The 21,639-nt window shown below is 40.5% G+C and overlaps 1 protein-coding gene across 1 annotated transcript in view; it reads right to left on the bottom strand.

The window, feature by feature from the left end:
- Positions 1–20,259, bottom strand: part of map7b (microtubule-associated protein 7b) — a 36,164-nt gene extending 15,905 nt beyond the window's left edge. The window contains exons 1-4 of the mRNA XM_042503616.1: positions 19,621–20,259; positions 2,768–2,932; positions 2,571–2,648; positions 1,846–2,009 (exon numbers count right to left, since the gene is read on the bottom strand). Coding sequence (XP_042359550.1) covers positions 1,846–2,009; positions 2,571–2,648; positions 2,768–2,932; positions 19,621–19,666 — 453 coding nt within the window. The 5' untranslated portion in view covers positions 19,667–20,259. The remainder of the gene's footprint in view (positions 1–1,845; positions 2,010–2,570; positions 2,649–2,767; positions 2,933–19,620) is intronic.
- Between the last annotated feature and the right edge of the window lie 1,380 nt (positions 20,260–21,639).

Raw genomic sequence — 21,639 nt, 5'->3', positions numbered from 1 at the left:
GGCTCAAGATAGGGCCCTTTCTGTTTTTATGTCAGCCACTGTAGTTAGCAGCCCCTCCACGATGAGAATTTCGGAAAAACACAGATATTATTCACTGTGAAACTGCTTTATTCAGTTTGAATCACTTGTTTCATTTGTTTTCGAGAAGAAAAGAACTCTGTGGATAATTCAGCTCATGTTAAAAACCTCCTGACCAATGAAAACTGAAGGAGAACTGGGAGAAGTTTCAGCTGGTTGCAATATGCAATCCACTAGATGCCACTGAATTGCTCTAAATATTATGACCGTATATATTATATTTTTTTCCCCCTGGGAACATGTGATGCTGTTGCAAAGTCATCAGCATGCGCTGCCTCACAGTCATGTTGTGTGTCTCTGACTCATCAGTGTCCCCATGACCAATAAATCAATTACCTAATTAGAGCCTGAACTCACTGTCAAGTGATCCACAAACTACTGAACAGCAAAACTGCAACTCCTTTAATGGAACATTACATATATAACTAAACGTTGTGTGCATGATGCCTTGCATGTCCTCCTGCATCCGTTTGGAACGCTTATTGCGTACATTTTCAGAAATTATTGTTAAGCATGTACAAGATACAATATGCACATGAACAGTAGGGGCAGTGCAACATGCAAACTCGCCGTAGTCAGGACGCGCTTGATTAAGGGCTTTTTGGCATATCATTGGTGATGGCACAATTGTCACTTTTTCTGCCATGATCTCAGAGCTAACAATGTAATAACCTATTTGAGTTTATTGTTTTGTTTGTCATGCACACCTGAAGGTTCTGGACAGTCTGAGTTCTCTTGTGTGCCCTCTGGTGGAATCCTCCAGTAACATGGGTTGTACATAGGCAAGTATGTAAACAATTATGTTCACGAAGTCTGGTTGCTTGTGCCAAACACAGACTGTATATCAAAATAGATCACATGACAGCCCCCCTTAAAAGTGAAGCCAAAACATCCCTGTTGCCCCCTGGTGGCTGGCTGCAGTACAGGTCATAAACTCCATCCAAAGATGGTGTTTGTCATTTAAGGAACTTCTCATCATGCTTCTATTTGTTCAAGTGTTCATTTTGACTGGTTACTTGATGCTCTAAAAAGTTGATTTGATGACATTATTGACAGCTGTGTAAGCAATCGATGTGCTCGCGTGCAACAGCGCTGATCACTATTGGTCGGACGCATAAGATTGCTACTTCACAGACTCTTGCTCCAAATGACATCCCCTGGATGCCATTAAGATGGCAGCAGCTGTACATGGATATTTCATTTTTTGTAAAGTGGGAGTAAATGGAGACGTTCATCTTTTTATACAGTCTATGGTGCAAATGTATGGCTAAAAGCAAGTATATCTCTGGCCATAAGCTGATGATGACTCCAAAAAATGTCAGACTAAATAAAATACAATAAAAAATTTGCAGATTTTGACTTATTTTTTCCCTTAAGATTCTTCAGTTTTACCTAGGTTTTGGTTTACACAGTTTTTGTACCCTGGTGGCTTATTCGAAGGATATTTTGTTTTCAATCCAGAAAGCAGCAGTGAAACAGTATTGTATGTTTTGGGTGGTATTTGTTTGACTGTCAGAGGGTCTCAGCTTGTGTGTGTGTAAAAACTGAAAATAAGTACAAGTTAGGAGATAGGAGCTAGCAGTAAAGTTCAAACTCCAACTCACTTAAGAGTGAGAGGTCATGGAGCTGTAAATGGTTCACTAAGGACTAATATTTATTAGCCTGTTCATGAGGATGAGAATGATGTTGGAGTGACGGTGTTTATGTACAAGTGTTGAATATGTGAAAGAAAGAGTGAAAAGATCATAATGTAAAGGTGTGTCACACCTTGTCTTCCTCCAGTTTCTGCCGTCGTTTCTCCTCCACGGCAGCTCGTCTCTTGTCCTCCTTTATCCTCTGCTCCTCCAGCTTCCTCCTCCTCTCCTCCAGCTGCTTCTCATAGTGCAGCTTGGCTCGCTCCTCACGTGCCTGCCACTGGGCCTCCTTCAGAGCTGAGCCGTAGTGCGCACACACAGTTAATAATGTTTGATGCATTAGTGTGTTCACATGTTCACATGCAAAAAGAAAGAAATGAAACGTTTACAAACACACATGCACACACACGGGCTTATAGCAGCAGTGTGATGATGGGTCAGCTGTGGATCATGTGACGAGGCTTTAGCTCTCAACACAAAGCAAATCCCTCTGCCCCTCAGCTGAGGTATGACCACTATACAACGAACACAAACACAATTCACCGATAAAAACATACACGGGCGATGACTTTCTTAAACCCATCTGTTGCTGCATGTCACTCACACACTCAAACTAAAACACACATTCAAAACACCAGCCTCTCTTAAACCCCGTCCCCTGGCCTGACCCATTATGTAACATTGGTGCCATGGCAACAGGGGGTGCCTGGCTTCAGCCTGGACTTTATATAACGACCAGAGAAACGGGCACTTCACCAAAGCTACCGACCGAGTTCAGTCATGATATGTTGGTAAGGGCATAAAAGAAAGTGTGTTTAAAGCAACCTACACACAAACACACAGTTAAAGAATACACACCATTCTGTTTCTCACGCTCCCCCCGGCGCTCACGGGCTAACCTCTGTCTCTCGTCGATCTTGTTGAAGAGCAACGAGTCTGCAACACAAACAACTGTTAAACATCAGAGTAAACTACTGGGTTGAAGTACTCATGAAAAACAATCCTTCATAATGTCTCATGTAATTGTCTAACACGAGAGAAGTCTTTCCTTGTACCTGTTTTGGTGGCAGCATTGTTACTGGGGCTGTTGCTGGTGGTGGTGCGTGACGGAGTGGGAGTGGGGGTCAAGGTGGGAGTGTAGGTCTGCCCGGAGCCTGAGGAGCTGGGGCGGGTGGCTGAAGACGCTCTGCCATCCTCCGATTTATACTGGGAATAAGACGCTGGAAAGACAGACAAATCAGACAAGTATGTTAATAACAAAAACACCCAGAGAGTAATAAATCAACAGAGAGAGCGACAGAGAGAAGCGTACATTGTAAGATCCATCACTCAAAAAGTTCTGACTTCTCATGCAAAAAAAAAGCTCCAGAATCATCCACAATAAAAGTTTTAAAACTGAGTAAAAGTCCTTCCCCTAGGTTAACTAGGGGAGTATTTCCTCTCAGCCAAGATGGACAAGAATCCGTCTTTCAGTGCTTGTTTGGGGATGCAGCTGTATCAGCATTAGAGCTGCTAGCCTCCTCACAACTGTCACCAGATTTAGGTTGCATGATGGACTGAAAACACAGGTATTAAAGCTGCATTTTTGGATGTTTGGGGAGGTCAGTGTCTTTCCTTGCTTGTTTTTTGGGAACTTTTCTTTTATTGGATGTCATGTAGCAAGTTTTCATTAGCTCTGCTAACTCTGCCATCCAAATGAGGGATGTAACAGAAAAAGCACATTACAGTCACTGTCTTGTGGTTGTATGCCTCTGCAAACCAGTCAAGTTGCACACAAATATTCCTCCGCAGCAGCACAGAAGATCTATACAATCAGCACAGTTTCAAGGTGGACACCCATTCAGGATCTGATCAAATGCATTCCCTTCTGTTGCTGAGTTATGACGTTGAATAATGTCCAGAAAAGTGTTCTTGCAGAAGATTATGATGTCACAGTTTTGGATGTAGAATTTCATCACTTCATTATTTAATCCTATTAGACCTTTGTTTGAATTTTTGAGGTCACAGTGACTTTGACTTATGACCACCAAATTATAATCAGTTCATTCTTGATGTTTGTGCCAAATTTGAGGAAATTTCCTTAAGTCCTTCTTGAGACATCACACTCACAAGAATGGACAGATCAAATGTCACAGTGACCTTTGACCACCAAAATCTAATCAATCCAATGTTAAGTTCAAGTGAACATTTGTGCCAAATTTGAATTTGAAATCCCCTTACAGTGTTCTTGAATTATTCGTATTATTTTCATTAGCCTCATAAACAGCTTAGCAGGGGTGCTGTGTTTTTTGGAATAACAGCAAAAACCTGAATATTTCGTGCATGTAAACATGTCGGTGTATCAACCTCTTATTTTGGCCATCACCCTTTTTCTCTCTCAATATGAACACACATAAAAACATCCATTTGCAATGCGATGTCCCAAGTCATAAGACGTTAAGATACTAATTTTTGTGACAGCTCTGTGAGGTCCCAGGAGTAACTGATACTGAGTCACTTGATCAGACACACAGCGTTGTAGGTTCTACAAACAGAATAGCTATGTGTTGTATGTATAAAAACAAGCAAGATTGAGAATAGTATGCAAAGATTGATTTAAGAGGGGGCACCCATTCAAACACAAACCACCTTCAACCTGACAGTCGTGTTCTACCTCTGCTGCACTCTCTAGTTTTGGTGGGATTTACAGCCGAGCCTCTGCAGTGCAGCCTGACAGGAAACAAAATCGGGTAAAACAGTATTTATTGTGCTCCTTGTGTTCTCAGATGTTCCCAGTGTGTTGCAGTGTTTCCCCTCTGCTCAGAGCCAGGCTATTGATTAATGGCACTATCAAGCTCAGGGTGACTCAGCACTTTTACCCCAGCCTCCTGGACACGAACACCAAGCTTAAAACATCAAGCTAAACAGATGAGCCTGTCCCGAATGACAACACTCGCATACATTTGTGATTCGAGATAAAAAAGTTGCATTAATTAGTAGAGGATCCAAAGACAAACAGTAGAGTAAACAGAGAGAATTGGACGCTTTATGCAGAGATACTGTGCGAGTACAAAATAACTGTTCCAACACCTCTTTTGTGTGTGAAGACAGAGACAGTCCACAGAGACCAATCTGGCCCAGAAAGTCGGAGATTGAACTAATTCAGCCGCCCTGACCCAGACAGACGCTAACACAAGGACTGTACCTGAAATAATACAAGCTGCACACTTTATCCTACATTTCCCTCTCTAACTCTTCTCCACATGGTTTCTTATCTTCTTCTGTTGACTCAGTGGGGTAATTAATGATGCTGGTTGAAGAGAAGAGCAAAGTACAAGTTTCATATTCACTACAAGAAGCAGAATTGCTTACACCTTGATGAACGAGCTTAAGTGCACTTTGGACAGAGCTGCAACTAAAGATTATTTTCATTGTCAATTATTTTTTTTGATTACTCAAATAGTTGTTTGGTCCCTAAAATTTCAGAGAATGGCAGAAAAGGTAGACCTGTGTTTCCCAAAGCTCACAAAGAAACCCTCAGTTGTGTTATTTTGTCCACAACACCAAATTATTCAGTTTACACATTTAAGAAGCTGGAATCAGAGAATTTTCACTTTTCTTTCCTTAATTGATAATCAAACTAGTTGGCAAATCATTTTAAAATTGACTTCGAAATTTGGATTTAAATGTAACAGTCAAAACTTTAACTGCACATCCTTTAATGCATATCTTGGTGCTAAAACTGACTTTCTCCCTTAGCTGAGTTTGGTATGGTCAGATGTCTGTGTGATATTTATGCCATTAAGATAATAATGCAGCAACTATGACACTAACATGCCACAGGGCTGAGAACCACTGCACTGAACAACATGTGTTATAATGTGAACCATATCTATTAAAACTGTATGCTTAATGTGCCGCATACATAATAATATCTAGAATAGATACCAGCTAATGAATAAACATTCTGATTTTTAAAATTGATTTGCTACATGTGTATAAGCTAACTGAGTCTTTGGTAGGTGGAGGGGGTGGTGGATGGTGCGATGTCGAGGTGAGACAGGTGCCAAGCTGCAGACCAATTTTCAATACCAACAAACAACAGTGGTTGTTCATTAGTGACACAGGGAGGTGTTTTTTTGTGTTTCTATCCCCCAACATGGGTGTGTTTTGGCAACCTGTCACTTTGCCCTAATTGTGGGCGTTTTTTAGCCATCTATCATTGCTTTTCCAGCAACGTTTCTACCCCCAATGTGGGTGTTTTCTAGCCACCCGTCGCTGCATTTCCAGTGGGGTTTCTGTCGCGAAAACATGGGTGTTTTCCAAGACCAGCCACTGAGTTTCTGCCCCCCAGTGTGGGCGTTTTCTGGTGACCTGTCACTGCGTTTCTGTCCATCCAACATGGTTGTTTTTTTTATCAACCTGTCACTGCGTTTGCAGCTGTGTTTCTGCTCCTCAAAATGGGTGTTTTTTGGAGACCAGTTGCTGAATGTCTGCCCTTCAATGCGGGTGTTTTCTGGTGACCTGTCACTATGTCTTCAGCTCTGTTTCTGTCCCTTAACCCCTGGAGGTTTTTTAGCGACCTGCCACTGCATTTACAGCTGCCTTTGTGCCTCCAAACCTGGGTGTTTTAAGCCAAAACACAATATTTTCCTAACCATAAGCAAGATATATTTGTGCCTTAACATGTTCACCACAGTGTTGTTGAAAAGTAAAGATGCATAATGTTTTGCCAACAGCTATTTAATAGGGTGACAATGGCAATTTGAACATACTGGTCAGTGTAGCAAGAGCCTTTGAAGCTCACTGGTAATGCCTAGTTCAGAGAGTGATAGCTTTCAAAATAGCTGAGTGTCTTGGGCGTTTGTGCCTCTGCAGCCAACAAAAAAAAGACTTCCATTTTTACACTTTATTTGGGATGTGGGATGTTGCATAAACTTTTATGAATCTAAACTGCCAAACCGTCCCCACCCAAACTCACTGAGATATTTTGAGGTAATTCATAAAAGGACACGCTGGACAAAGACATGAGGTCATAGCTGCAGAGGTATTGCATTACGCAGTCTATGGGACATCCACAGAGGTGTGTACACAAGTATTAACAGGTCTTCCTTGCCTCAGGTGCACTGGCTTGGAACTGGTTTTATAATGTCTATTGTATGACAGAAAAGGCTGGGCCAGGTAACAATAACATTTAGTCAATGTATTCCTTCCCCTCAAGTTATTTTCCTGAAGCAAAAGATTAGCTCACTGACAGAGGAGCATGGCGTGCTGAAGTCAAATACTACACTGGATATTTGTGAATGGCTTTGCATCAGAAAAACACTCTCAGGTTAAAAATAACAAGCTCTTTCCATCTGTGGAAGTTAACCTCTAGTGACTGATGAAGTGGACCTTCAGACAAGCTGAGTGGGGCGCTACACAATAACAAGCCTGTGGTGACAGGCTGAGGGCAGAACCACTTTCCTCAATTTGACAGCTTGGATTAGAGCACTTCACTATGAAGAGCTGGGAGCTCTCTGAACCATATAAAACAGAAACAATTTGCTTCTTTTCAAAGTCTGGACAGGAAACACAAAGACACAAAGAGAACAAGAGGGACGGAGACAAATAAATGGTCTGATATACAAAATACCACTATTCTTTGAGCAGCAGCATGCATCTAGCATTGAAATAATTTATGATTGATCAAACAATCTATTTCACCACTCCAACAGAAACTAGCATTTAAATGACTCTTGTTGATAATAAGGATCTCTGCAGCAGGAAGAAGTAATATGAGACATCAGTATGAATGACTAACACAGAGAAATAGCCTATAAAAACAGGTATAAGTATTAAAATATATAGTGCATTTGAATAACAGCCAGGTTTCCCTTATCAACGTATTTGCAATAAAATACACACTATGTTCTGTGATGAAGCAGTTAATGGATGTCGAATGTGCCACGTCATAGGTGTGTTAGTTTGCATGTGTATGATACAGCACTAGCCCTGTGAATATATGCATGAACACATTCCACATTACAAAAACACGAGTTTTAGGCCTGTCACAATAGTTACTTTTGTTGGACTATATTTTGTCCCAGAAATAATTGCGATAAATGATATTTCTGTCATTTGGAGACCATTTTATGCAATTCATATAGTGTCAATATTTAGGCATAATATTGGAAGCACACCGTTTCAAAGTGCAATAAACTTATAATTCTTATGGCTAAACTCTCAGTTCTTGGAATAACTTACAGAAGGACCTGAACTTGTCTGAGCTGATTACTAGACACATGTCGAGACGCATGTAAACACAACGGGCAGTATCGAGGTCTGCAAAATGATCAAGGTCATGTCCAACATACGTACGTTAAGTGACTAATGTAATTATCATGACCTAATGAGAGTGCACTAAACATTAAATTCAGTTGTCTACATCTCTCTGCCGAAACCAGTCAATATCCATATTCAATTTTTGTCTTCTGACATCTCATTTAGCCAGTCCAGCTTTCTGTGCACACACTGTACTGAGCGAGGCTGAAAAAAACAAGGCCTGATGCAGCTGCAGTCTCACTTTGACTGAAGTTAAGGATGTGGCTTTGTATAGTTTGGCCAGCCATTGTAGAGCCATGAACTGGGGTCATCCAGCTGAGGTCAAAGGGCATCCTGTAGCTTTGGGTTTGCGAATGTGTGCAGATCAGGGCAGCATAAGGGTTTTACTTCAGGTATTCCATTATCCTTATAGCTGTATCGCCACAGCCAAAAAGATAAATGCTTTGAATGCAATTTTCAACCCCATCACAAATGAACTGCTAACCTAACTTAAAATGAAGTCTTAGAATTCATCTGTTTTCACATTAACATCATGGTTTTGCAGAGGTATAAATGACCATATTTATGATCAAAACCAAGTGCACCATTTTACACTTCTATCACTGCACTGTGTGAAGGCTGTCAAACTGAATCCTAAAAGACTGACACACTTGTTCAACACTAACAGCATTGCATGTGATGTGGTGGATTTATTTCTGGTGCAGTTGTTTGCTCCGGCTGAATCTCGCAGCCGTCCATCTGTTGTTGGGGTCATTAAACAAACCAACCTCCAATTGCAAAAAGTATATTTGCTCGCTCGCAGCCATTTAACAGCCTTTGCAAACACACCATAGACCATTTTTACTTGGATCATAGTGCCAACTCCCAGTGCACCTACAAAGACACTGACCACCTTTTGCTTCCTCCACATTTCACCAACCAGGAGGAAGAGAGGGCACCACAAAACACAAGGTTCAACAGTACTGGGTTTCTGCAAATTTGGAGGAAGGAAACCAGATAAACTCCCTGTCCTTACATGATTACCAGCATTACACTTGTGTTCATTCCCTTCACCTTGTTCAACCTGTGTTATCAATGAAATATGAAGAAGCCCTGAGATCAAGTCAGAAGTCTTTACCTGGAGTTTGGTGCATGATTCCAGGGGTGACAATGCCAGGATGGGACCTAGTGAACCCCCTGGCTAGCGTCCCACTCCAACTAGTCAGATCGGAGGGCCAGAATCAACGTTCCTACTTCCTGCAAACATCCTATACAGTGGAAGATAAGCTCACATCCACAGTCCATGGTGCAGTGACGGGCACAAAGGAAAACGCAAAAAGAAAGAAATTCCAAATGACTGAAAAAGGGGGCCTCCCAAAACTCAACTTTTTGCAGAGTGACGGGGGAAAGCAGGACGGGAGAAAGAGAGAGGGGTCAGCTTCGGTCGGTGTCACTGTTGTTGAGAGCCGGCTGACTGTGAGACAGCTTGTGGCGACTCTCCAACCCCCATCCTTTTGTCCATGTGCGTGCGTGTCTATGTGTGTGTGTAACAGAGACAGAGAGTGAGACATAGGGAGAGTGTGACTGTTTAATCTGCCCCTCCCTCCCCTAGTGCTGAAGTGTGTGTGTGTGTGTGTAGACGCTACCCACCCCCAACCTATCTGCATTCATTGCCAGTCAGATTAAATGGTCAGAGTTAGCGATTAATGCTGTGCTGTCCAGGCCAGTGGGTAGCAAGCAAACACGCTGTGTGGCTCCTGCCTCCCCTGCAGCCTGAGAGGATTAGCCGGCTGCTAATGCTAAGCTAAACGCTAAGCTCCAGCCAGCTGAGAGGCAAAGGGGGCAGGGGGTGGGAGTTCTCCTTTCAAACCGCGGACAAGGCAGTCAGGCCTGGATAACAAGTGCCTGAGAAGAGGGTGCTGCTGGGTTAGTTGCGGATGGCAGGTACAGATGACAGGATGTAGTCGGTGTCTAGAGTCACTCCTCATTACTTTTGACAACACACTGACAGGAAGGGTTATGAATAATAGAAACTACTGTCATGCAGCATTTCAATTTTACCATCTCTTCTACAAGATGTTTCTTAAAATATTGCAATAATAATAATAATAACAGAAACTTTGTTTAGCAACTCGCCATTGACATTTGCTGACATGTAGAGTTTGCATCTAAACTAATCTGAGACAACAAATTCAGAGATTAAAGTGTGAGTCAATTTCTGTTCTTTTCCCATTTTTTCAAATGTAAACACCCACTCAACCATCAGCAAAAAGCACTGAGGTAGGTTACAGCGCCAACTGCTGATAATAATAATAACTAAGAGTATTTCTTCAGATTTTTTGTAGTGGGGTTGTATGAATTACTCATCCATATTCACTAATATTTTCACCTTTCCCATGGGGAACTGAAGCCGATATGTTGCTCTCTTCAAAGTCTATAAAGACTCCTTTAATAAAAACAGTGTTTTACCTGACAGAACCTGGGAGCTTGTCCGCAGCAGTACATTGCTTAGCTTCCATGTCAGTTGGGGGGGTTGAGGCCCAAACACACCAAACTGAGATCAAATAACTTGTGGTCAACTGTTGTGTCGCCTCAGGGTACCTTTGTCTCGGCCAAAAAGTTGCACTTGAACACACCGCGAAGACTATAGCCAATGGCCTAACAGCATGTACGTTCTGTGCCTGAGTACAAGGAAATAACTCCCCATACCAGCATGCAGGGGTCATCTGTATTTGTCTAGAGTGACATGATGGGTTCAAGATGCTAGTTAGCCAGTTGCACATTAACAATACAACCAGAAGTTGAGAGAACAAATGATATTTACCGTGCATTCGCAAGAAATAAAATAAACAATTATTAACCCCTTCTTCTTGAGAACGGCTAAAAAATTTTTTTTTACCTAATATAACAAGTCTGTTTGATCTAATGTCCCCTTAATTTTAACCGTTTGTTTGTTTTACCCACATCCATTCCTCTTCTCGTGCGCTGAATTGAGCTGCCAGTGCTGAATCGACCAAAAAAGGCAACTCCAGGTAACAGCAGCCAACAAGTTCCAATGGTGCAGGACACACCGCAAAACACTTAGGCAACATGACCACCAGCTTGGTGTGTCAGGACCCTTAGAGGAATGTAGCCAGCAATTTGGCTCAGTCACAAAAAGGCACAGGCGGACAAAGGGGTTTCTTTGTAGCAATAACATCATGCAGCAACTTGTGTTAGGTCACGTGGAACATCACATTCTGATGCTATCACACAACCAAAAATGGGATATGGATATGAATGCGTAAAAAAGCTCAAAATAAAAAACGATAACAAAAAAAACACTTTCCTCAACCAATGTCAATGGAAGCTCCATACCAGCTTATCTTAACTTCTACTGACATAATTCAACAGCCCAAACGCTAATGGCCAAGTAATGCTTTTAAAAGCATATTAAAAAGTTCATCAATTATTTTTTTAAAGTAGATGAGTTATGAAGACAGCCTACCTTTTTATTTGTCACGAATACAGTGCTAAGGTTAAACTCCGTAAAAAATTTACACAAAATATTTGAGAGGACATACTGTATGTTTGGCATCTCAGGAAAAAAAACAGTATTACATTGGGACTTTCATTCTAAAATAAAGACAAGTGTCTAACAACTCTGCAGTTTCCAGTTACCTTAACATCATGCTTGCTACAAGAGCTCATAGTCATCCCTTCATCCTCCCTCTCTCAGTCTGTTCTCGTCTATTATTCATGGTTTAAGTGAGCCGTACATGCCTGCCCCACGAGAAACGGCAAAACCATGAGTATAAGAATCATGTCTTACAATAAATGCAATTATTTTGAAATGTGACCCACTTTGTGTGTTGTCTTGTTCTTTTTATGTCATACAGCTGTTGCAGACACAACTACTTCAGCATGGAGTCAGGTTTGCTTGGAGATGGGTAAAACTGTATCACTGAAGTAAAGTGAATAAGTTGAAAATCTTAAAAACATCATCTTGATGGCACATTAATAATTGAGCACCTCCTGTCTCCCTGAGTAAAAGACCAAAGCCACCCTCAATTCTCATTTTACCTTTTAAAGAAAAAGGTGGATGAAAGGACATAAAATACATTTAAAATGGTGCTAAACTAAACAGTTGCACCATTGCATCTCAACAGTGCCAGTGCAAACCTCTCCAACCACAGCTGACTTGACATTACTACTTGAAAGTTTTACTTTTTCTCTTTAAAGACCACTCAAAAGGACCCTTAAAAGCTCAATCATCTCTCTATATCAACTCTATTGGGTTCTTGCTTTAATACTACAATGCACACAGCTTTTTCTACTCTAGTTCACTACTAATTCTTCAGACTCTAATCCCAAATCAGACAGAAACAGGTCAGTGAAATCAACTGGCCGTGGAAACACGACACAACAGCGGCTCTTGTAAACACTAAACAGAAAGTCTTTTGCTTTCAGATTGTTTTTAAAGTTATGGAATAAAATTAAAAAAGCAAGAGAAGATCGGCTTAAAGTTTGCACATTTCTACCTGCTGTGACTGCGGACATATGCTGTTCTGTTGACTGACCGAGCTGCTTACTGATGCATTATAACCACAAACACGTGTAAAGTGGACTGCACCTTCACTCTCATCTGCTGCCCTTGTGATGACCCAATCGAGCCTCGTCAGCTGGTTTTCACACACACACACACACACACACACACACACACACACACACACACACAGAGTGCTTTCTCATCAGACTTGTCAGCCACCTGTCTCCAGATGGCTGAGCTTGATGGGTTAAGAGGACTTTTCACACAATACAAACACACACACATGCACCTACTAGCTGTTGGCACATGTATTCATCACTAACATCCCATCTAATTTTACATCTTTTTTCAGTCTACACATGTGAATCTCTAGAAACTGGTCACACATCTCTCTGCCCTGGTTGCCACTCTGTCCCAGATATTAAAGCACACACATGCACACAATTTAATAGTTTAAATGAAGCTAAAACTGCAAAAAGTAATTGAGCATGCAAATTCATTGCACTCTCCACTTTACAACCCTATCACTTTCCCTCCATACCTTTTTTCTTCTTTTTGCGAGCATTTCTCCGCTTCTGTCCTTCCTCTTCCTCAGTGATGGTGAAGAGTGCTGGGATGGCTGAACGGCTGCCTCCCTTCCTCAGCTTCCACTTTCCCCGTGTGCACCCACCTCCATCTCTTTCTTGTCCTCGTCCTTTACTCTCTGGCATCGCCTGCCCTGTTGCTAACCCTCGAGCCCCAGGCTAACTCACCCAGCCCCTGCCCATCCCACCCTGCAGTGGTGGGTGGGTGGGGGGCAGGTCGGTGTGTGCCGCCAGAGGACGGTGGCAGACGGGGTCACCCCTAAAAGCCTTCCACTAAGTGGAGACGTAGATTGCTAACAGCTAGTGCTAACAGCTAATTCCTGCACATTGCTGCCGTGTGTCTGAGACAGCAGAAAGAGGAAAGAGGAAGAGAGGAAGGGATGGACATGGCAGAAAGAGCAGGAGAGATGGAAGAAATAAAATTATGAAAAGAGGTAGATGAGAGAAAAAGGAGACAGTAAAAGAAGGTTAAAGAATAAAGTTCAGGTGGATGAGGAGGGAGAGAGAGACGAACAGAGCTGCCCACTGTGCCATGTAAATACTGCCTGTGATGGCAGTGCCAGGCAGAGAGTGAAAGAGACGGAGAGTGCGACAGAGTCTGAGGATGAGCTCTTGTAGTCTGGCTTAGAAAAGAAGACTTAATCCACGACTGTGGCTTGGTCGGAAAAACTGGAAAGACTGCACTTCTCTTGACTCACTCACTCCTTAAGAGATGCTGCTGCTGCTGTCACTACCGTCACTGCAGCCCCCTCCTCGTATCTGTCCTGCTGAGCCTATTCTGTAAAGTTGTCAGAAGCATCACATCACACAGGCACTCACTGTACAGTACACACACTCTCTCTCTCTGGCCCTCACGAGTAACAGAGGGCAGTCCGGCCCGTTAAAATATTCAGTGCAAATCCAGACATGGAAGTTGAGCTGGTACCGGTTAAAGGGTTTCCCTGACAACAGCAGCACGTGGACCAATGATGCAGTGGCAGAGTGGAGGCAAGAGAGCATAGGACAGGCACACTTTAATGTAACATGCACACACACACACTCACACAACTAGGGATGCACGCCTATGCACACACCAAAGCAAATAATGCAGCACTGGAGCTGCCTCTGTGGAAGGGGTGTGTTCATAGAGCGCATGGTATATGTCCCCGCCCCATTCTCCACTTAAAGAGCCATCAGCTCTTTGACACTCCAGGGTAGGACAGGAAATATGGAAATCTCTCTATTCATGTCCTGCTGGCTCTTTACTGGTCACAGAGGTAACAATATGCATATTAATTATTATATTTGAGCAGTATAAGTTCATTAAAGGGTAATGTTTTTATTTGTCAACCTGAACCCATTTTCCTATGTTTTTGTGTCTTAAGTGACTAATGGGGACAACAATTTTTAAAATCGTTTCTGTAATGAGAGAGAGCTGCAGCAAGCAGCCGCAAAAATGCTGCAACGTAACCACTTGTGGTACGTGCTTACCATCAATTTACTTTTACACTAGTGCTTGCTTTTGCCACTGAGAGGCTCATGTTATTATTAGAAATGTCTAACAACTTTATGAAAAGCTTCCCATAAGAGGTGGATTTTTTTTCAGTCCCTCCAGAATGATGCGATCGCAACAATTACTGTGAATACAGCCAATTACCCGTAAAATATGCACAACCTTGCAATTTGCCAATTAAAAAAATGTGAAATCTAATTTCAGCGTGTTTCTCTTTGTGTTTATCATGAGACTCCCGCTGCAGGAGTGTGAGCTCTGAGTCACACTAAGTGACAGGGCTAACATCATCACATGGCTAACGTAACCATAGGTTTTTAACAAAAGACTCAAGCACTTTTGGTGTCGGTATGAGATTGATGGGACCAATAAACAGCGTGGTATTAGATGTTAGCCACTGTTCCATTGTTAGCTCGTGCTAACCAGTTAGAGAGAGCAGGAGGAGAGATGCTTCTGGACACATTCCTTCAACGCTGCTTCCAACAGGGACTGCTTTTTGTTGAAGGGTAAGATCCTTTTGGTTTAACCAGACACAGTACTGAAATCACTAACAACAAACCCACCAGGAGCTAACTGAGTGAATTAGGCATTTACTTTAACCAAGCCTGAGTTGGCGATTATTGGAAAAGTGGAACGACAAACCTAGAGTTTTTAAGAGTTTTGTTTTATTTCTGCCGACTCAGATTTGTTTTACGATGCCCCTACACTGACACTGCAAATGCACTGGATATAAAAGGGTGAGAAATAAAGATGGGAAAGAGAGAAGATGTGCTCAGAATATGAACCTGTCAGAGACACACAGTATGGCAGGTGCAGTGGAAGCAAGGAGAAATAATAGGGCAATAAAGTTACTGCAGGACACAATACTATACGTCCAATAACTGCAAACATCAACTCGAGCAGCCATTATAGTGCCATGTGCTTGCGTTCAGTTATCTGACATCGACCAAAGGAAATACACACAGAGATTAAACAACCAGCAAGACAGCCTGAAATCTTTCTCCAAGAGTCTGTGGCTCAAACAGCAAAATGACGAATCAATTAAAGACACAACCACTGATATGACTGATTACAGGTGCACATCTTCTTGTAGTTGGCATCACATTTAGGTAAACTTTTGAAGAGGAAATAGCCCAATAAAGACCATTTCAGCAAAAAAGAATGCACCCAATCCACAGTTCCTCCAAATATAAACCATACAGTATAAAGGCATTCAGGTAAGACCTGCAACCTCAGGGAGCACATGCTGTACAAACACATTCATGAAAGAGCAATCTGATCTTTGTCCCTGCAGGATAGAGTAATGCTGTAATCCAACACTCAGACTTAAACCGGAGCGGCTCAGATACACACCCTTCTTCTCACACCTACTGAATATGTGTGAGGCACAGACACAATAACAGATGATATATTTCTACTGTTGTAATGTCTAAACAGACACATTCAGAAATGCAAGTAGCTTATTGTCACATTTAATTCTAAAAATACACTTCAGTTTACATATATGATATGCTCCCCTCAAGGTAAAGGGATGATTATGTTTCATGTGCATACACATAAGCTGTAAATTTAGCCCTATAGTAATTTAGTATAGTGTGAAAATAAAATAGCAGACTTACTTTTAGGGCTGCATAATATGCAAAAAAGTCATTTTTGCAAAAAAAAAAAAAGTTATTTTTGACAGATATTGTGTTTGTGATATTAGTCCTAATTTTAATGGGAATTTTTATTTTTGCATTTCATTTTTGCTGAAAAAGTTACAATTTTTTTTATTTTTATTTTTGTACAAAAATTGCAAAAATAAAAAAAATGCAGCTCCTGAAGTTTAGGTATTACACTCGGCCATGTTACGATTTTGATAATATTTCAATTAATTGTGTAGCATTACTTTAATTGTTGCTAAAAACACAACAACAGTTTCAGAAATGTCTATTAATTACTTTGAGTTTGATTTTTAGTTCAATGGATGTCTGCAGGTTGATCAGCTGGCTTTTTTCTGCTACAAACTATCGTTATTATATCTGCTTTTAGAAATCCAATATCACCCATCCTCTACTACTTAGCTCAGTTTGTTATAGGGCAAGATAAAGCAAAAAGCTAGTTCTTATCTGTGTCTATTACACTGGCAACACATTCTCACTTCCAACTTGTCAAGTACTGATGCTTGATCAGTGTCCCTACACACTAAGTAGCCCTCATTCCTCAGCGTGTCATTTTTTTCCTTTTAACATGTATTGTGTCTTTTCAGTAAACTTCAGTTTTCACAGGAAATGTACAGTTTCTGCTCATTAAATGCATACAGTGTCTAGGTTTATTTACAAAAGCACATGGTTGGTTTGAGAAAACAACATCACAGTTTGCACTATAGGTACTTTTGTTACAAAAAATGGAATGTCACAAGCATAGTATGCTACACATACTAGTACTCCACAAGTCTGGAGTTTGTTTGACCAATCTACCACTACTACCACCCTCACTATTTGAACTTTCTCTCTCAACTTCAGTTGCCAGCATCAAAAAATGCTGCCACCCCTGCATCTCACACCATGGCACACAGGGTGCCTTGGTGCGTCATTGTCGGATGCTGCGGCCTGCTGACTGATTGTCAGGGACAGTCTAAATGTCAATCATGCAAACAAGGGCTATTAAATTAAATGGAACAACAAAATTAAAGGAAAAGATCCTGCTTGCAGTAATGACTATAGAGGTGAACTGTATAAACACCTGGTAACATGACCAGGTGTCTCTTTGAGGTGTCTCCCAGTAACAAACAGTGAAAAATTAAATTGTCAGCTGATACAGAAACTGATATTAAAACTGGTTTTCCCACCAAGTAAGAAAAAAATAAACAAAGTATTTTTGTGCAGGCATATCATGGGACAGCTATTCGATGTCACAGATTAGAAACTGGCAGATTTGAGGAAACGTGATAATCCTGCAGGACAGTGATCACAACATTAGAGCCAGCTTCACTGTGGTCAAAGGTGCAGCAGTGCAGTGGATTTATGCGTCTATACAGCTCACAGCAGCATGAGAATATAAGATAAATAATGCATATGGAAGGAAGTTCTTTATGAATACTAAACTAGCAGCAGGATTGAAAAGCTTGAAAGCATCACGTTATAGAAAATAGATGCGGAGAATTTGCAGCAGTGTTATTAGACCAAAATATAAGCCAGCATTCATGGGTAAAGCGAACAAAAAGGAGAAAAAATATATGACTAGGGAAAAAAGCTGCGAAATATGTTTGGATTTTTGTTGTTTTTTTGATAGTTTTGCAGCAGTTAATCATTTTAACCTGCACTTGTTGGTTATTACATTTTTTTTTTTTTTGTACAAATTATCAAGTAAAAACTACATATGTAGCCTTGTTGTAGCTTTACTACAAGTGAAGCTGCATCAAAGAGAGATGCCTCTGAGACAGCAGAGCTCATTACTGAGTATTATGGACCAAACTCTGTAAAATTAAAGATCATGCCCTCTTGATTATCTCAGTATCACACCCAGTCAACCTATAACATCTGTGTAGACCTGGTGAATGATGACAATGTTTGTATCATCATTCATCATCTTATACATACATACAGTGCAATACTTTGCCAAAAAGGCAGCAAAGTTCCTTCAAGTGCACCTTGATTATATGCAACAAAATACAAAAGAATAAATCAAATATGGTACAGAGTAAAAACTACTGTCTGTGCATAAAAAAAGAAGCTGAATGCACACAGAGAATGCTCAATACATACAGACAAAAAGGCATCAAGACATGCTAAAAATGTTTATGCCTTGTAGCAAGAAAAGTTCAGGACTTTAAACAGTTAAACTCTGGAGGCAAACTTATCCTGATATGAATAACCAAACATGCCATGTATGAGTATGAAAAAGTGAAACGTGCTGCACCATTACTACTATTTAGTTTTAATATTTTGCACTCTACTGTTATCTAATTTTTATACTTTGCACCTTCCTGTTATCTAATTTTAATATTTTGCACCTTAATGTTATCTAGTTTTATATTTGACTCCTAGTGCTGTGTTATTTTAGTCTTTTTTGTACCCTTTATAATCTTCCAACTATGCATTGCAGCTACTGCAATTTCCCTCAGGATGACTAAAGTTCTCTCTTATCTTATCTATTTTCTGCCCTTTATAATTCAATGTTGAATTACAACAAACGGATTAAATCCACAGTATTACTCTTCTGTAATTCTGGCGATAGGTGGCCATTACTTTTTTTTTTTTTCCTGAACAGGGATATTGCTGTATTGACAGCAGCAAATAAACTGTCAAACACACTGCCATTTTATTTAGCTTTTAGGTTTTTTTGTAACATTTATTTTACTAATATATAAAGAAAAAATGATTTTCAAATTATATACCAACAGAAAAAGCAAATCAGTAGTTTAAAAACGCACTGTAGCAGCTCGTGGTCATTTTCAGTCCTTACGTTAACAGAACGTGATGACGACATCACATTAACAGTTTGGGTCACAGGTGTCCGGTAGCGCTTAACTGGCGTTGTGGAAAAATTTTACCAACAAGACAGTTCAAACTGTGGACAAAATAACGCTTAACAAAACCTGCAAAAGCCCGAGAGAACAAAATTGTAGCCTGAAGACACGTTAGTTAGCTCCCAAGAAAAGCCCTCGGCTCGTGTCCATGAATTCACCTGTCAACGTCAACTGAAGGAGCGTTTCGACAAAATGTCAGCAACAGGTGTCTGCCAGCGCAGGAGGAGCTCAAAATGTCCCTCGACAACGACAACAAAGGTAAAACCGAAAACATTTGTGTAGTTTACAGAACATGTCGTGTTTGATAAAGCAACCGGTTGGGTGAGTTGGGTTTCATAGTTAATCCCACTCCCGTGACCGACCGGCTCCGAGTTTCTCTGTATGTAGTTCAGCGTCCAAACAACCGACAATATCAACTCAATACCCTCAGCTGAGCAGTACTTCGGTACTTCACATGACACAACGACATTTGTAAAAGTTCGTCAAAGTAAACTTTTGTGTCTGTAGGAACTCACCTTGGGACTCGGGAGGAGATGCGTCGCTGCCATCCTGGTCCGCCATTTCTCCTGACGTCAGCTGAGAGGGTTTAGCGGGAGGAACCCGAGGGACCTGCTGCAATGATCCCGAGACCGGCCGGGCACCCTCCCACGGACAGGTGGGGGACGACACACGCAGATACCTGATCTACAGTAGACCTACTATGCAACAAGTCATTGGCCATCTTAAATTTTGTTATTTTTGCAAGGTTATAACCAAAATACACCCAGAACATACAGGAAATATGTATGCAGTAATTAAAACACAAATATTTCAGATTAAAGCAACTTCAACAGACTACAGTTGCAAGTATTTAGCGTGACCTCCTTTTACACTGAGAAGGTCTTGAACTGTCTTCGGTAGAAGTATGAGGTTTACAATAGTAATCTACTCGTGTATTTTGACCAAGTTGTATGAGAGACATGTTCAAAGCTTGGTATAGATTGTTTAAGCCACCTTTTGTTTCCATTTCCACGATTCCATGTTTCACATTAAATATTGACTTCAGTTAATATTAATATATCAAAACAGGGAGGAACTTTTAACCAGAAAACTGTGGTGTAAAAGAACCAGGTCCAGGCACTAAGGATGGTTGGAAAAACATAAAAGGTGTTTAATTATAGGGCTAGAAACATTAAAAATACACCAAGGCGTATCAGCTTACAGCTTCCTCAGGGTGTAGTACTTCACCCTCTTGCTGTCTCCTTTTTTTCACAATGTTAATATTTGTTCTGACTTTTTTGTGTATTAATGCATTGTATATTCTTTGTATCTTAATAGGAGACTTGGAAATAAATATATACATATCCTCATTACAACTTTGCTCTAAGACAAAATATATGTTGGCCTAAAACTTTTTAGTGTGTTTTAATCACACTCCGGGGGCAGTATGAGTAATAATACTTGTACAGCTTGAAAAAGGACTTCAGTTACTATTGCAATGGTTGAGATGGGGCAAAGTGTACAAGTGAAACTGCATGGTCTCAGGTCTGTTTAAAGTATTGTGCTGACATCTACTGGCAATGTTGGAACAGTCTACAGGGTTGGGTCAGATTACTTTGAAACGTAGTCAGTTATTAACAGTGGTGGATGAAGTACTGAAAACCATACTTGAGTAAAAGTAGATATCACAAAATGACTTTACTAGAATTTAAGGTCATCTATTATAATATGACTTGAGTAAAAGTCTTAAAGTACCTGATATTTTTTCTGTACTTAAATAGCGAAAGTAATTTTTGGCATCAAATGTACTTGAAAGTAAAAGAACAAGTAAATGCTCTTAATACAAAAGCAAGCACTCAGAAGTTTGAGAATTATGAGATTAATTCCTTCTTTTAAACGTTTACTGAAAAAATGTCTATAGAGCAACTCCATTTGTTATTTTTTTGTTTGTTTTGTCTGTCCCTCATTGTGTTCTATATTGTAATTTATTGGAACTTGATTAATTCATTCATTCACTCATTTATTTTAAGTGTGTGTATATATGTATGTGAAGCAAACAAAGTTTTATTCACTTACTTACTTACTTACACACAAGAATAAAAAATAGATACCAAAAGTGCAACACAAAAGAAAAAATATAAAAACAATGGCTGAATTTATAAATTCGACAGAGACATGCACAACTTAAGTGCAATTTCAGGAGTAAGGTACGATGTGATTCACTAAATACACTGTACACTAATGAAAATAGACACAAAAAAATTAAAAGAGAAATTATAGTAATGCTTTGAATAAAAATAAGTCTTCAAAAGTGATGTAAAAGAAGATAGTGATGTAGCAAAGCGGAGCTCCTTAGACGGGTCACATTTGGTCTTTAAGCGAGAGGTGGGAACAGTCAGCAGGTTCCTGATCTCAGGCTGTGCACTGGTTGTTACGGGGACAGCAGTTCGGATATATATTCTGGGGCAAAGCCGTGAAGGGCTTTAAAGGTAATAAGTAAAATCATAAAATCAATCCTAAAACAAATGGGCAGCCAGTGTAAGTTCAATAAAATC

This window comes from Plectropomus leopardus, chromosome 16 (genome assembly GCF_008729295.1).
Source record: "Plectropomus leopardus isolate mb chromosome 16, YSFRI_Pleo_2.0, whole genome shotgun sequence".
NCBI lineage: Eukaryota > Metazoa > Chordata > Actinopteri > Perciformes > Serranidae > Plectropomus > Plectropomus leopardus.
This window is presented reverse-complemented; position numbering and strand designations above follow the sequence as displayed.